The sequence below is a fragment of the Setaria viridis genome, chromosome 1, assembly GCF_005286985.2.
Source record: "Setaria viridis chromosome 1, Setaria_viridis_v4.0, whole genome shotgun sequence".
NCBI classification, from domain to species: domain Eukaryota; kingdom Viridiplantae; phylum Streptophyta; class Magnoliopsida; order Poales; family Poaceae; genus Setaria; species Setaria viridis.
The window spans coordinates 6,523,981-6,541,754 of NC_048263.2; the positions used below are offsets into that span (position 1 = coordinate 6,523,981).

A 17,774-nucleotide genomic window follows, 5' to 3' on the forward strand; every position below is an offset into this window, starting at 1 on the left:
GCTCTTGTACAGCTAATTAATCATAATTCTTCTTACTATCAAGTAATAAGACAATAGGCTTTTCAGCTTCAGACTTTGCCTCTCTTATAATTCTTATCACTCTACCGCAATCTGCCTTAAGACTTCACGTCTTCTTCTTGCTGTTGTGATGTAGAAACTCTATGTGGCATAGTTCTTTGTGGAAGGGCGTGCGGGCTGAGGCCACGAAGTTGCCTTGGAGTGCACGTCAAGGCAACAAGACTGTCCAAATCTACCCGGACATCGTGGGACGCATTTTGTAGTCCGACTTAGATTGCTTTCCATGTAAAGGCTGAGTACATTAGATTCAATCCGACTTGTAATCATTGGTCGTCAGCCTACATAAGGCGGCCAAGGGCCCCCCCCAAGATCATCAGATCAATCTTAAGCAATACAATCCACCAAAATACAGGACATAGGGTATTACTCTCTGAAGGCCCGAACATGTCTAAATCCCTTGTGTCCCCTTCGTGTTCTTGCAATCACCTTCAAGTTTTTGGTCTTGCCCTCACCAAAAAATCAACCACTTGGGTAACCCCATGGTGGACTGCTGGGTTCATAACTCTGACAGTTGGTGCGCTAGGTAGGGGTGGTTGCGAGATCGCTTTTGTGACCTCGATGGCATCCTGTCTAAGGGATATGGGTACCCCATAGGTCCCCATCGACCAGGATGCTAGCCGGACCTGACAAGTAGGCCCGCCCAACCAGGGCATGCGGGCCAAGGACATGAAGTTACTTGGAGTGCACGAGAAGACAACGAGATTATCCAAATCTACCTGGATATTGTGGGACACGTATTGTAATCCGACTCAGATTATCTTCCATGTAAAGACCGAGTAGATGAGATCTAAACCGATTTGTAAATCTTGGTCGCCGGATTATATAAGGTGACCAAGGGCACCTCCTGAGGGTATCCAATCATCGAATCTCATACCAAGCAATACAATCCACTCTTTCGAGGCTCGAACCTGTCTAAAACCTTTGTGTCCCTTTGTGCTCTCGTGATCACCTTCAAGTTCTTGGTTTTGCAATCACCCTTGCCTACAAATCAACCACCTGGGTAACCCCCTGGTAGACTGCCGGATCCATAACTCCGACAGTTGGCGTGCCAGATGGGGGGTTACAAGATCCGCTTTTGTGACCTCGATGGCATCCCGTCCCGGTGTCGTTTTTCCCAGGAGCATGAAGGACTTCTGTGACAACCTGATCAAGATCCAGTTCAGGACCATGCCGGCTGACTCTGTTCCGACCACTTTCTACATCAACTCGGCGGTTCCTATCAGCTCGGCGACTCCTGTCGACTCAGCGACTTCCGCCAACTCGGCGTCTAGCTCCAACATGACTTCCGTTGGATCCACTCCGGCGGGGCAAGTTCTCCACCCAAGGATTATCATGCCGCTTACCCAGCAGGTCGGTGAGCTCTCCCTCTCAGCGAGGGTTCCAGATCTGGTTGTTGGACTCCGCCCAGCCATGCTCTCCAATCTGATCGCAGGATTAGATCGTATCAGTAGCACTATCGCTGAATGCATAGAGATGTCCAATGTGGCGCTGCACGAATCTAGGCTGGCGCAGGGTCCATCCCGCGCTCCCTTCGTACTACGGAACTAGGCCTCCAAGTACTCCGCCAAGATTGGCCAAGTCTTTCAGATCCAATCTGGAAACTCACCCGAACCCGCCTAGTCTCCAGATTGCAGTGAATTTTAAGTGCCCTTCATCATCCTGACGCCAAACAATATGGAAGCGATGATGAGAGCAACTCTTCTACACCAGATCACAAAGCGTTCATTGTCTCCATCGATGAGCCACCTTATGATGGCGAAACAGAATCTCAAGAAGAAGGCCATAATGCCAGGAACCAAAACCGCGCAGCATGACGCCAGCAAGCCAGCGCCCAACAACAACCTGCGGCAAATGCCAATGCAGCAGGTGGCTAGCGCCAGCAGCTGCGCAATGAGCATGACAACGACAACCAAGGCGGTGGTTGGGAAAGATATAGGCATCACGCGTGGGCCCGCAATCTGCTACCCGACCTCAATCAGACCAGCCACAATGTCCTCGCTACACCTTAGGCCAACTTGGGGGTTGTCATCGCTAAGCTAGACAACCTTCCAGACTCATATCAGGTCCGACGGGCTAAAGCATGACTTCAAGCCGCTACCCTCCAACTTGAGGCGCGATCCAATGAGCGACGCGCACACTCCTGATCTTCATCATCCAGACATTCCCGCAGCCGATCTGGGTACAGCAGATCCGACCGTTGCTGAGGTGAACGCAGGGGTGGTCGGCTGGATCCAATCAATGAAGAGGAGGTGCACCAGAACGCCATCCAAGCTGCCAACCCACCGGCTGGACAAGCTGCCACCCACTGGCTAGACAAGCCGCCAACCCACCAGCTACCCAACCGCCTAATCCTCCAGTCAACAACATCATCAACAATGATCGTCAACTGAATAACAATGATAACCGCCCTTGTGGCAGGAGAAGCCACGATGGAGACAGAGGCTGACCGGAGTAGCAGCGCGATCTCCGTGAAGATTTGCACAAGCTCCGCCAGAACCGTGACATACGCGCCGACCTAAATAATAACCAAAATGAGCGCAACGAGTATGAGATCCGTCGCTACGTCGAGTACAATTGCAACTTATACCCAACCACAAAGCGGCGCGTGATGACAGATGCCGCCAGGAAGATGAGATGCGTCGTCGCGCTGACTACGACGATGCATACGGTGCCCCTGGAGGTGCCCGTGATCCGCCCAGGCACGATTACGACTACAAGGATGCTTACAACCCACCCACGCACGAGTACGACTACGAAGACGCCTATTATCCACCTAGACGCAACTATGGCGGATGTGGAAGGGTTCCTCCCGACCAATACTACTTCAACAACGAGTACAATGATGACATGGTGATAGACGGCTTTGCCGCTTTTACACCTCGCCTTAGAGCTATTGTTTGGCCACCTACCTTCAAACTAGCCATCAACAAAAAGTAGGACGGCCATTCCAACCCAACTATATGGCTCAAGACATACAGTACAACCGTAAGAGCTGCTAACGGCACCTTTGACAAGATGGCCACCTACTTCCTAGTGGTTATGGATCCCGCTCCGCTCCTGTGGCTGGAGAACCTTCCTCAAAACAACATCGACAGTTGGGGTCAGCTCACTAGAGCTTTCACTCAGAATTATCAGGCCACATACAGCCGACCTGGCAACAAGGAAAAGCTCGGTCAAGTCTGCCAGATAGAAGGTGAGCCACTTCGAGACTACGCCAACTGCTTCTTTGAGAACCGCAACAGGCTGGCTGGCATTGATGACCGTGATATCATTTGGTATTTCCGTTCCAGCTTGACAAACTAGAAGGCATTCGATAAGTTGTATGAGGCAAAACCAAAGACGGTCGGACAAATGATGGAAATTGTCAATGACCAAGCTGACATTGAAGAGGCATACAAAGTAAAGTTCCAAAAGCGCCATCAGAGTGATGGCTATTACCAGACAATCCACGACGAGCCCCAAGAATGTCCGGAGCATCAATTTTGAAAAAGGGCCCCAGAGGTTTACACTGCTGAAGGTGACCCAACCAGGCAGAGCACTCTCAACAGAGAGGAATTGGACAGAACCCTTAGTGGACCATGCCCTTTCCACAAGCAAGCGCGTCATACTCTGCGAGACTGTATGGCTTTGAAAAAAAAGCTTGGCATCTCGGTGGAATATAAACAACCTCGATGCAATGACTACTGCCAGGATAAAAACAAGCGCGACTACCGTGGCCGTGATGGTGATCATTGCCAAGACCATCGTGACAACCGCCATGATGATGAACGTGACAAACGCAACAGCAGGCGCGACGATCGTGGCAGCAGAGAAGAGCGCCATGACCAGCTGCTACAAGATGCCTAGCGACCCAATGCTGACCAAAACGGATCGGAGACTTTCAACGGCCTGAGCGCCAGGTTAACATCATCATGGGCGGCTGCAATGCCTTTTGCAGTAATTGCCAGCAGAAGCTATGTCAACGAGAGGTCCACTTCATCTCAGTACAGTCAGTCCAATACTTACGATGGTCCGAGCAAACCATAATCTTCTCTAGGCAAGATCATTGGATCTATATCCCAGATCCCGGGTATTACCCATTGGTGGTTTGCCCGACCATAGATCGGGCCCTACTCCCAAAGGTGCTGATTGATGATGACAGTGGCCTCAACATCATTTTCACCGAGACATTGAAGCGCATGGATTTTGATTTCAAGCGGCTCCAGCCTTGCGAAGAACCCTTCTATGACATTGTTCCTGGAAAAGGATCCTATCCCATCGGCCAAGTCGTTTTGCCGATCACTTTTGGCACACAGGCCAATTACCGCACTGAATACCTAACATTTGAGGTGGCTAACTTCAAGACCTCCTACCATGCTATCTTCGGTAGGCCAATGTTGGCAAGATTCATGGCAATTCCTCACCACACCTACCTTGTCCTTAAGATGCCAGCTCCAAACGGAGTCCTCTCTATCTACGCTGATGTAGAGACCTCATACAAATGCGACACAGAGGTAGTCCAACTTGCAGAGGCCCTAGAGTTATCGGCAATCACCACCACCATTGTTGCAGAGGTCCAGAAGATAAGCACATATTAGCTAACAATTTCTAAAAAGGAGCCAACCTCCACAGCGCTGCAGCCCGACCCCAGGGTCAAGAAGATTTGTCTCGATCTTGAAGACCCAACCAAGATGGCTCTCATTGGAGCTAACCTCTCGAAGAAATAGGAACTCGCGCTTACCAGTTTTCTGCAGGACAACTCGAACATATTCTCATGGAAGCCATCAGATATGCCTGGTGTCCCCAAGGAGCTGGCTGAGCACTCCTTGGACTTGATCAAGACTGTGCGGCCAATCAAGTAGAAATTGCATCGCTTCACCCAAGATCGCAAGGAGGCCATTAGGGTAGAATTGAATAAGCTCCTAACCACTGAATTCATCTGTGAATGTAAACATCTAGACTGGTTAGCAAACCCAGTCCTTGTAAGAAAGAAAATCGGTGAATGAAGAATGTGCATTGATTATACCGACCTGAACAAGCACTGCCCTAAGGACCCCTTCCTTCTTCCGCGTATGGATCAAGTCTTAGACTCTACTGCGGGGAGCATTCTGCTCTGCTTCCTCGACTGCTACTCAGGCTATCACCAGATTGACCTCAACCCTGCTGACCAAGACAAGACGGTGTTCATAACGCCCTTTGTATATACTGCTACAACACCATGACCTTTGGGTTGAAAAATGTTGGTGCCAGCTACCAGAAGGCTAGCTAGGGTTGCCTCACAACACAACTCCACAGAAACGTCGAGGCCTACATTGACTATGTGGTCATCAAGACAAAGGATGAGGAAAGCTTCATAGCTAACCTCGAAGAGACTTTCAACAGCTTTTGGGCTTACTGCTGGAAACTCAACCCTAGCAAGTGTGTCTTTGGTGTCCCGTCTAGCAAGCTCCTGGGCTTTATGGTCAGCCAGTGAGGCATTGAAGCTAACCCCATCAGGTTGGATGCAACCAGAAACATGATGAAACCATCCAATAAGAAAAATGTCGTGAAGCTGACCGGAATGATGACGGCTCATAACTATTTCATCAGCAAAATTGGAGAAAAAGGTCCGCGCTTCTTCAAGCTCCTCAAAACGATGAACAAATTCGTGTGGGATGATGAGGCCAACAAGGCACTCGAAGACCTCAAGACTTTTCTCATCACACCTCTAGTCATGACGGCCTCGGCCAACCAGAAAACACTCTACCTTTACATCTCATCCACCGTGCTAGTCATAGAGCGTCAAGAACCAGGCCATGCCTACGCAGTACAGTGACTAGTATATTATGTTAGTGAAGTCCTCAGTGAGTCCAAGACATATTACACCCAAGTGCAGAAACTGCTCTATGCAGTGCTAATTTCTTCAAGAAAGCTGTGTCACTACTTCCAGGCACACAAAATCTGTGTGGTCTCCTCATTCCCCATCGACGAGATCCTCCATAACAGGGACGTCAATGGCCAAGTTGTCAAGTGGTCCGTGGAGCTCGGCTAGTTTGATCTTGAATTCTGCCCACGTCACGTGATCAAATTGCAAATTCTAGCCGACTTCGTGGTAGAGTGGACGAAAATGCAGAAGCCTCCTTCCCTAGAGAGACCGAAATATTGGACCATGTACTTTGATGGCGCCCTAAACCTTGAAGGAGAGTCGTGCAAGAGTGCTCTTCATATCACCCAAAGGTGAGCAGCTCAAGTACATGCTCCAAATCCATTACAAAGCTACTAACAACGGTGCCAAGTATGAAGCTCTTATCCACGGACTTCGTATAGCCGTTTCCCTACATACTCACCTATGGTGATTCAAAGGTGGTGATCGAGCAAGTCAACAAGAACTAGGACTGCACTAAGGACTCCATGGATGCCTACTGTGTAGAAATCTGCAAGCTTGAAGCCCACTTCAGTGGCCTCGAGTTCCATCATGTCTCCAGGGACCACAATGTTGCCGTTGATGTCTTGTCCAAGCTCGGGTCTAAGCGCGCGCAGGTGCCCACCGGCGTATTCGTCCAAGATCTCCGGAAACCTTCTATCAAAATCTTGGATCCCGACCAGGCTGGTGATGTTAGTGCTCATGCTCCGACCGACCTAAAATCTGCTGAAATCATGATGGTTGAGGCAGAAAAAGATTGGTGCACCCCATTCATAGCCTTAATCACTGACCAGATGGCGCTAGAGGATAAGGCAGAACATGAAAAATTAGCTCAGCGTAGTGCAAATTACGTCGTCATTGGCAAAGAACTCTACAAAAAAGCCGCATCCACTAGGATACTGATGAAGTGCATTCTACATAGCGAAGGCATCAAAATACTACATGAAATCCACTTGGGGACATGTGGCACCCACGCCGCCTCAGGCACTTTGGTCAGCAAAGCTTTCCGCTCTAGTTTCTACAGGAACACAGCAATAGCTAATGCAAAGGAGCTCGTCCAGCAATGCAAAGGATGCCAATTTTTCTCCAAGCAGCAGCATCTTCCGGCTTAGGCCCTGCACACCATCCCTCCGTCATGTCCCTTTGCATGCTAGGGGCTGGACATGGTCGGACCCTTCAAAACCGCCCCAGGTGGCTACACACACATCTTTGTGGCAGTTGACAAGTTTATAAAATGGATCGAGGTGAAGCCTGTCACCAGCATCGAATCAGCTAAAACAGCTCAATTCGTGGAAGAAATTATGCATCATTTTGGAGTGCCTAACATAATCATAACCAACCTAGGTGCACAGTTTAGAGGCACCGAGTTCTGGGACTTTTGCCAAGACAACCTCATCGACGTATACTACTTGTCAGTAGCGCACTCGCGATGCAATGGCCAAGTGGAATGTGCAAACGGGATGGTCCTTCAGTACCTCAAATCATGCATCTTTGACGACACATCCAAGTACACCATCAAGTGGCTACGTGAGCTCCCCGATGTCATATGGGGCCTCATAACTTAGAAGAGTCAAGCTATTGGCTACACCCCTTTTTCATGGTGTACGGCTTAGAAGCTATCTTACTGTCTCATGTGGCCTTTGGTGCCCCCATGCAATCAATATTATGAAGAGGCGAGGCAAAAAGAAGTCGGCAAGTTGACATCGATAGTCTCGAAGAACATCGTGTAGCAGCTCTCCTCCAGCATGCACGCCATGAACAGTAGATACGGTGTTACCACGACCGCAATGTCAAGGAACGATCCTTGACCGTTGGTGACTTGGTGCTTCGCCAAGTACAGTCCACCAAGGACATGCACAAATTGGCTGCCCCTTGGGAAGGCCCCTTCATCGTCAAAGAGGTCATCCAACCAGGCACATACCAACTACAATGGGCAGATGGGTCTGGCGTCCCCAACCCATGGAACATTGAGCATCTACGATGATTCTACCCTTAGAATATAAATCTATGTACTCTATTTTCCTTCTCATATTGAATAAATAAATCCTCCTGTGGTTTCTTTTCCACGTACCTACTGCCTTACTGCTTTTTCTTTCCCAAGCTATGCTTTAACACCACCTAACAACTCAGCAAAACACCACCTAACAACTCAGCAAAACTAACCTGCCAGCTCCGAGCTGATGAACTCCCTCTCTCCAGCAAAGCTGGTCTCGAGGCGCGCCTTGGCGACCTCACTCTCCCTAAGGCTCCGCTGTACTTTAGTCACTTGCACCACAGAATCTACAGAACCAGCAAGGTTGCATCAGAATAAAGATCGCAAAAACAAAGCCCACTAAGGACAGGTCGGCCGATTGTACCTCTCATGAGCTCATCATGTCGAGCTTGCTGCCTCTGGAGCTCCTGCTTTGCCTGTTCAAGCTCAGTCTCCAGTTGTGTTGCTCTTGACTGGAAGCAATCGTAATGGAAGACCATATGCTTTCTCTTATGAGCATGCTCAGACAGGCCCTGTTCAAATACACGCAATCAGAGCTCCGCAGAAGAAAATGAACTAATAGATGGGTCGGTATACTTACACGAAGGTACTCGGAAATCTGGGCTCCTACCTCACGCAGCCCAGCAAGAGCCTCCTTCTCCTTCTTGTCATCCTCTTCAACCTCCTCAATAGCGTACGGGATGGCGGTGGGATCACTCCAAATGTAGGGGGCACATCAGGCAACACATCATCCCTAGGCGGACTCTCCTGATGACGATCAGCCTCGGTGCTATCCTCAGCTGCGTCCTCCACCACCACGTCCTCTAGCACCATCTGACCGACCTCAGCGTCTGCTCATGTCACGTCCTCAACACCAGTGTCCCCTTGGGCTGCCTGCCCGACCTCAGCATCTACTTGGGTCATGTCCTCGACACTAATGTCCCCTAGGATCACTCTGTTGTCTTCAAATCCCAGCGCTCGTCGCCGGATTAGAAGAATGCCTCCCTGGAACACCTGGAACGCACGCACGCACTCGAGAACTCAATGGAAGATAGTGTTTTTGGTGCCGTAAAACTGCTCGGCTTTTCTGTTGTATATTGAAACAAACTTATACCCAAGTTACAAAGTAAAACGACGCAGCGATATTCTCGCCTCCACAGTAGCCGCGCCATCCCACGACTTGGAGACCAGGCCATCACCTCCACCTAGCCTACGACCCAACGGAAACAACAAACTGTGCATGAACCCATGCAGCAGCAGTCTGAACAATGACGCGCTCAACACGAGCTCCTTTATTCTAGCAAAACTAAACTGACCGAGCCTGAATTATCTAACAATCTCCCCCTAATTCATGCTCGTTTTTTACCTTAGCTTGACGATGCCAATCTTGTCACGAAGTTCACAGAACCTCGCTCGCCCCAATGACTTCGTCAGGATATCAGCGAGTTGCTCTTGAGTGCTCACATAGTCCAGGAGTATTCTCCCACTCTCCACACATTCACGGATAAAATGAAACTTCATATCTATGTGCTTACTTCTGTCATGGAGGACGGGATTCTTGCTCAGAGCAATCGCTGACTGATTATCCATCTTCAGAACAGGTTGCTGGATGTTGGCTCCTGCAATGTCGCCCAGCAGCCTGGTGAGCCACACAGCTTGGCACGCCCCTGCTGCTCCTGCCATGTACTCAGCCTCACAGCTTGAGAGAGCCACCGTCTTCTGTTTCTGAGATTGCCATGAGATCACCATCTCTCCCAAGAAGAAGATCACCCCTGTAGTGCTCTTTCTCTCATCCACGTCTCCCCCCAAGTCACTATCAGAATACCCCGTAAGTCTGTTGTTGCCCTTTGTGACCTTGGGGTAGACAATTCCAAAGTCCACTGTGCCAGCAATGTAGCGCAGTAGATGTTTCACTGCACCCAGATGTTCCTGTCGAGGCTTTTCCATGAACCTGCTGACATACCCCACTGCAAAAGAAATGTCCGGCCGTGTATGAACAAGATACCTCAGATTGCCCACCAGACTGCGATACATTGTTGCATCCACCTCCTCTGTTGTGCTCCTGGTGGATAACTGAAGCCGAACCTCCATTGGTGTGCTGCAGAAGTTGCAGTTCTCCATCCCTGCCTTCTCAAGCAGTTTCCTTGCATATGCAGCCTGCCCGAGTGTGATGGAGTTGGTTCCTTGCTTCACCTCAATTCCCAAATAGAAAGAGAGAAGACCAAGGTCACTCATGCGAAAAGCTTGCCGCATTTCCTCCTTGAACGCTTCTACCTCCGCCGGATTAGCACCAGTGATGATGAGATCATCAACATAAACTCCCACCACCACTCGTGACTCTCCAATGCCCCTGGTGTACATGCCATGCTCACTGACACACCGTGTGAACCCCATGTCCTGCAGACTGCTATCAAGCTTCACATTCCATGCTCGTGGCGCCTGTCACAGCCCATACAGTGCCTTGTTCAGTTTCAGCACCTTAGCCTCATGGCCAGCAGCAACAAAACCTGGCGGTTGCTGAACATACACTTCCTCCTTGAGCTCTCCATTCAGGAATGCAGATTTGACGTCCATATGATGCACATACCAGCCCTCTTGTGCTGCAGCTGCGAGTAACATCCAGACTGACTCCATTCTTGCAACTGGAGCAAACACTTCATCAAAGTCAATCCCTTGTTGCTGCACATAACCCTTGGCAACGAGACGTGCCTTGTGCTTGACGATGTTGCCTGCTTCATCACGCTTGAGCTTGAATACCCACTTCAATCCAATCGGTTTGTGACCGCGAGGGAGATCCACTAACTTCCAGGTGCTGTTCTGCTCAATGGAGGCCATCTCCTCCCTCATGGCCTTTATCCAGCTCTGCTCACGCCGCGCCTCCTCGAATGTGGCCGGCTCTCCGTCACCCATAGCCATCATAAGCTCCTGCTGCCCCACTGGATCAGAGCTGGCGAGGATGTCATCCAGCTTCCTAAAACGTACTGGAGCGCCGTCGTCGTGGTCGTTGTCGAGATCGACACCGCGGCTTGGTGGAGACACGAACTCCACCCCAGCCGGTGTGGCTGGAGCAGGGGTGCTGCCCTCCTCCTGCTCCAGTGGCGCTCCCATGCCTGCGGACATACTCGGGGTCGCGCTCGAGCGTACACTCGAGCTGCTTGACGACGGTGTCGTGCTCCGGACCGTGCTTGGCCCGCTTGATATCTCGCCCGGCGTCCTCGAGCCCGCGCGTGACATAGGCTCACCTTCAGGTGTCGCGCCCAGAATACCAGGCGTATAGGTGTACTCGATGACGAATGGATCGTTGCCGCTGCCAGCGCTGCTTCCTGCGCCGTCCTCCTCCCAGTTCCAAGCGCGACCTTCCTCAAACACCACATCCCTTGAGACGTGCACGCGATCCGTCACCGGGTTGTAGAGCCGGTAGGCCTTTGTGCCCGGCTCGTACCCGATGAGCACCATTGGTGTGCTCCTATCATCGAGCTTCCGCAGATATCCGCCCGCAGCTTTGACATGCGCGACGCAGCCAAAAGTACGAAAGAAGTGAACAGCAGGCTTGTGTCCATACCAGGCTTCATACGGCGTCATATTCTCCAAGGCTTTGGTCGGTGCACGGTTGAGGACGAAGACAGCCATCGTCACAGCTTCTCCCCAGAAGCGTCCTGGAACGTTCATGGCCTTGAGCATGCACCGCGCCATCCCCAGCACGGTTTGGTTTCGCCGCTCCACCACACCATTTTGTTGTGGCGTGTACGGCGCGGTGAGATGGCGCTGGATTCCCTGCCCGGCGCAATACTCCCCGAACGCCCGCGCCGTGAACTCGCCACCGCGGTCAGTGCGCAGTGTCCCCAGCTTGCGTCCGACTTCCGCCTCAGCCCGCGCCTGGAGACGAATGATTGCCGCGGCCGCTTCATCCTTCGTGGCCAGGAGCACCAGCCACATGTACCTGCTCATGTCGTCGACGGCAAGCAGGAACAGCTTCTTGCCTCCTGGCGTTGGCGGCGTAACCGGCCCACACAGATCTGCATGGACAAGTTCCAATTGCCGCGCCGCCCTGAACTTGCTTGCCGCCGGGAACGGGAGTCTTCTCTGCTTGCCGATGAGACAACCGTCGCAGACCTGATCGACCTGCTCGATCCGTGGCAGCCCGCGCACCATCTCCCCCTTTGACAGCTTTCGAAGCCCCTGGAAGCCAAGATGGCCGTACCTTGCGTGCCACTGCCACGACGCCTCCTGCCCGCGTGCTGCCAGACACACCGGCTTGTCGACGTTGGCGTTGAGGACGTACAGCCGGTTTGCCCCACGCCGCACAACCGCCATGAGCCGCTGCCATGGATCCCAAATCTTGAGCGCGCCGCCCTCCAGCACGATCTTGAACTTCTCCTCCTCCAACTGGCCTAGGCTGATAATGTTAGCTGTCAGCTTAGGGATGTGGTAGACTCCCGTCAGCTTCTGGTGCTCGCTGGTCTTGCACTTGAAGAGGACGGTGCCGCGCCCTTCGATCCCCACCGTCGACCCGTCACCGAAACGCACGGAGCCGTGAACGCCGGCGTCGAGCTCCGCGAAGGCCGACCGGGCACCAGTCATGTGATTTGTGGCGCCTGTGTCGAGGATCCACCGCGTAGTGGCGCCATCGCTCCTCTCCCCGAGCTGGACGAAGAGGTTGCTCTCGTCGAGGTGGATCGCCGCCGCCGCCGGATGGGTTGGGGAAGAGATGGCGTTGACCTCCTCTACGGCCGTCGCTACCAGGAGTGTATGGGCCTCCTGGTCCTCCTCCACTTGGGCCGCATAGGCCTGCCCATCGCGCTTGCGCTTTGGACATTCGTTGGCCCAGTGACCCCTTCGACCGCAGTAGCGGCACTCGTCGCGTGCAACGTCCCTATTGCCGCTGCGTGCGCCGCCGTCGGGCTTCTTCTCGCCGAAGCCGCCATCGCCTCCCCTCCGTCGGCCTCCTCGACCGGATCTGTCACGGCTGCCACCGCGCCCGCGCTGCTGGCCTCCCCTTGAGGCTCTCGAGCCTCCCGACGATTGTCCTTGGTCGGTGCTGATGTTGAGCCGCCGGGACAGCCGCGCCACTAGCTCATCCTCCGTCAAGTTCAGCTGCGCGATGCCGGCACCGCCACCCGTGAGCCCGTACCGCTCCTCCGCAGCCTTGAGGCGCCCGACCAACTCCTCGATCGGAACCTCCCCCAATTCCAGGAGTGTTTCGATCGCCATGGCGATCTGGTGGAAACGCACCGGCAGCGCTTGGAGGAACTTGCGCACCACCACCGGTTCTTCGATGTCGTCGCCGAGGGTCCTCAGTTGCGCCACCAAACTGTTGATGCGCACGGCGAAATCATCAATCGACTCACCATCCTTGAAGGACAGAGAATCGAACTCCTTGCGAAGCGTGTGCGCCTTCGCCAGGCGCACTCTCTCGACACCGAGGTTCGCCGTCTTGAGGTCTTCCCAGGCTACCCTCGCACTCGTCTTGTTCGCGATCGCCTCCACCATCTCAGTTGGCACTGCTTTGCAGATAGCCTCCAGTGCCATCTGGTCATCATCTTCATCGGCGTCGTGGAGGTTGACGGCGTTCCAGAGATGGCGCGCCTTGAGCATGACGCGCATCATCGCCGACCATGCGCCGTAGTTGGTCTTGGTGAGCATCGGCCAGCCGGCTCCACCAACCTCCTTCACGCGCTTCTCCACCGTGCGCTCGATGACGAGTGTCCCGTCACGGTACCGCGGGCGCGGTTTGCGCCGCGGTGGTGATGGTGACTCCCTCCGACTCCCTGCTGGCATCCTCGACCTCCCCCCGAGGTTAGGCAACGATGACATCGTGCCCAGCTAGCGTAACCGCTCTGGTACCACTTGTTGTCTTCAAATCCCAGCGCTCGTCGCCGGATTAGAAGAATGCCTCCCTGGAACACCTGGAACGCACGCACGCACTCGAGAACTCAATGGAAGATAGTGTTTTTGGTGCCGTAAAACTGCTCGGCTTTTCTGTTGTATATTGAAACAAACTTATACCCAAGTTACAAAGTAAAACGATGCAGCGATATTCTCGCCTCCGCAGTAGCCGCGCCATCCCACGACTTGGAGACCAGGCCATCACCTCCACCTAGCCTACGACCCAACGGAAACAACAAACTGTGCATGAACCCATGCAGCAGCAGTCTGAACAATGACGCGCTCAACACGAGCTCCTTTATTCTAGCAAAACTAAACTGACCGAGCCTGAATTATCTAACACACTCGCCTGACTTTCGCGTCCCCCTGGGTCGCACAGCTGACCTCCGCGTCCCCAACTCACCATATTAGTTTGGCCTTTATAGCTGCTCACCAGCTTTTGAATTTGTTGTATAGCCGATGTGTGAGATTAAGTAGGTGCATGTTGTATGTTGCTAGTGGTATTAGAATTTAAAATATGCATATTATTTGCCAATGGCTTTTGCATGTAACATTCAGAATTATAATTTGCATAAGTAAAACTATCTGAATAATTACTAGCCGATGCAGTATGCCTACTATCACTATGTCTAGCAACATCAACATGAGAATTTGTGATACTTGAAAAAAATTAATAGACATAGGTAATGTATTTGCAAATTGTACCTTGGGCTCGTCATAGTTATATTTGGAGCATAAGGATAGTCCGCCATAATAGGTCTTGATGCTTCTGGTCTTGTGGTTAACAAATCCAGATATCCTTGATAATCCAAGCAACCAATGACAAATATTTTGCTTCTCTTTTAATCTTCAATATGCAACAGCAAGCAAAGCACAATGCAATTGGCTTGAGCAGTCTGATACAATATCACAAGTATAGATGCAATCGGTCCAAAAAGACCAGATGCAACAACAGTAGTGAATTAAAATAGTAGATCAATTAAGTAAATAGCTAGGTTTTGATAGAATGGTTTGAGCCACCAAATCTTCTTTCCCAGCAGAGTCGCCAAAATGTGTTGGCGCAGATTTAGGACCAACACACGAGAGCACTAGAGTGTGTGGGTCGCGAACAGACCAAACGGCAATGATGCTGCCTAGACCGATTAGACCAGTCCAACAAGGTGGTTAGACTGGGTTCCTAGGATTTGACCTGAGTCGATCATTCAAGGGGATAACTACCATGCTTACGTGATGGATGACGGCTAGGTTTACGAGCAAACCAGCAAAGGGATAATCAACGCACTTACGTGGCAAAGAATGACTAGTTTACGAGCAAACTAGCAAAGAACGTCAAAGCTCTTACCTGGGAGGGATCCCGTCAGGACGTGGATGTCACCGACATGCCTTAGGTCGACCAGCAAGCCTTAGGATGCCATCTATGATCGTGGAGATCAGTAGATGAACATCAAGGGAGGTTGGAAGAGATTTAGGGTTTAGGAGATAAAAAGTAAATGCATGGTTGTTTGATTCGATTGGGTTACCCTCAATCGGCTGTGGCCCTTTATATTTATAGGGTGGGAAGGTTTTGCCCCCAATAGATGTTGAAGGTTGTACAAATCCTATGTCAAAAGACAACTCCTAACTCGGATTAGGCTGGTCAAACCGGTCAGACCGCCCATCCAAACTGGTCTGACTGGTTTGCACGGGGCTGAATCTTGCCAGAGCCATGACTCTCTCATCCAGACTCCAAATTGGACTTTCTACATATGCATTTCGATCACCTTGACAAGATCTACGCAATGGTCAAGTCCAATCAAAGATTTGAAAATGTTTGTAAAACTCCAAATTGGACTTTCTACATATGCATTTCGATCGCCTTGACGAGATCTATGCAATGGTCAAGTCCAATCAAAGATTTGACAATGTTTGTAAAATTGGTCTGACCGGTTTGTAGACCAGTTTGCTCAGATTCACACAGTAAACTCCTATGAATGCCAATTTTGTTGCTGATCATATATGGGTAACATTTGGCAATTGAAGATTATTTTTCTAACAAATAATAACTACCATGTTTACACAGTTCTGATGAGCTCAAGTTTGCTTGTTTTCTCTCCGTGGATGTATGTGCTCAGAAATGGCACTGTTACCATTTGAACATGAACATGAATAGGCACATACGCAAGGGAGTGCTTGTTCATGTTAATTACTATCCATCCAAAATTACTCTAATAACTAGATGAAACAGGATCTCCTATGAGATGGTAACTGCCCTGGGAATCAGAAAATTATGGTTAGTGTTCATTACTTTTCTTCTTAGGATAACCAAATTGCTTGGCCTACAAAAAGAACTTATACTTTCATGGCTCTAAAATACAATGACAATTGGCAACACAATTAATTCAAGCAAATGGATAGTTTTCTTCTTCCTTTTATTTTTTTCTGCGAAGAGTGACAAATGGATAATTAGTTTCATACCTCATAAACTGCCTATCTTAATCTGAGATGCAACAAATAAAAACATCATAGTTATACATAATTGGTGTCGGTGCCATATCATTTATAAACAGGCATTTAACATTGTTGCATAAATCACAAAGGGCGGCACAAAGCATCGAAGCAATCCATAAACCATCGGTCCCCTTACACATCACATGCATGAAACAAGTGGTAGTTCTACGATCTAGTCACAACAAGAGCTAGAGCGGCACTCTATTCAAATATAAAGAAGCATGCATAATAGTCTACTAGTCTACCATGAACCATCTCCATGCCGTCTCTCGTCTAGGACCAACAGACGTGCAGCTTCACTCGATCGCCAGCATCAATAAAACATTGTTAAGGGCTATCCGGATCAAGGACTTTTATTTCTACCTTCTCCAAATCTTGATTTAAATCTGTTATGTTAATCGTCACAGGAGGCAGTCCTGCAAATTTTCGTACAGCAGCAGTTAATCTAACCAATTTAGTACTAAGTAAATTACATAAGCACATAAAAAATGTAGGAAAAGTACCTAGATCTCGTGGATCGTAAGGTGCAGGGTCTGGAGCTCCTTGCGGCTGGTCCTTTCCCTTTGCCTCCTTTGCAGGTGCCTCCTCCTTAGCAGCAGCACTCTCGTTTTTATCCATTGAGGCAATCAACTTCAGCTCTGGAGGATCAAATTGATAACATGCATGCACTAGAGGGTTAAAATAATTTCGAAGGAAAATATACAGTAAAAGATAATAAGCAACATAATTTTTTTTGAACTAACGAATAATAAGCAACATAATGGAATGTACACACGGCCGTGATGTTGTTGTAATGGATTCCTTTTTGGTAGTTACTCTGAACAGAATACCTTTTTGGTGAAGCTTAAGGTATTCTGTTGGAGGGGAAGAAAGCGCAGGAGAGGGGTAAGTGTAAAAGAAGGCAGTGAGCTAGCTTGCCCTTGCTCTTGTCCCATGCATGGGGCACTATATATAGAAAGGGATCGGAAGTACAAATGTGGAAGTAATACTATCATATTTTCCCCTTGGGTACGATGATTAACTTTAAGTAGTTAGTTTTGCATATTATTTGCACATTTAGGTTTAGTAATTTTGTTTCTAAGTTGCTTCTCTTTCCAGTAGTGCATAGTAATAATAAAGGTCTGTGAAATTCATGTGCTCTTTCTTTCTAGTTACATAGTATAGTACTTTTTTTGAAACGAACCTGGCAGGAGAGCTGCCGATTATATTAAAAAGAAGGAATCCAGACTGGATAAATACAATGGATCAAAAATGAAATGACATGAGGCAAAATTGAGCCAGAAGAATAATTATAGATTGTTTTGGCTTTTCTAGATTTATAAATATTATTATGCATCTAGACATATACTATATCTAGATGCATAGCAAAAACTATGCATCTAGAAAAGGCAAAATGACCTACAATTTAAAATGGATGGAGTACCTTAGAGAACTGAATGGCATGTACTTTCTCAGGCAGGCCACTCATTT

The 17,774-nt window shown here is 49.9% G+C and overlaps 1 protein-coding gene and 1 long non-coding RNA gene across 2 annotated transcripts; one reads left to right on the forward strand and one right to left on the reverse strand.

Moving 5' to 3' along the window:
* Window positions 1-6,447: 6,447 nt before the first annotated feature.
* On the forward strand, window positions 6,448-7,071 carry LOC117853270 (uncharacterized). The gene has a single exon (XM_034735660.1). The coding sequence runs from the start codon at window positions 6,448-6,450 to the stop codon at window positions 7,069-7,071; it is 624 nt and encodes a 207-aa protein (XP_034591551.1).
* A 9,281-nt stretch (window positions 7,072-16,352) lies between these two features.
* LOC117848874 (uncharacterized) lies at window positions 16,353-17,218 on the reverse strand. Its single transcript, XR_004638960.2, has 3 exons — window positions 17,135-17,218; window positions 16,808-16,942; window positions 16,353-16,720 (listed from the first exon to the last, which is right to left on the reverse strand). It is a non-coding gene; the product is annotated as an uncharacterized lncRNA (long non-coding RNA).
* Window positions 17,219-17,774: the final 556 nt, after the last annotated feature.

Coding starts and splice junctions, on each gene's coding strand:
- LOC117853270 (XM_034735660.1), top strand. CDS start 6,448: ATGGATGCCTACTGTGTAGAAATCTGCAAGCTTGAAGCCCACTTCAGT.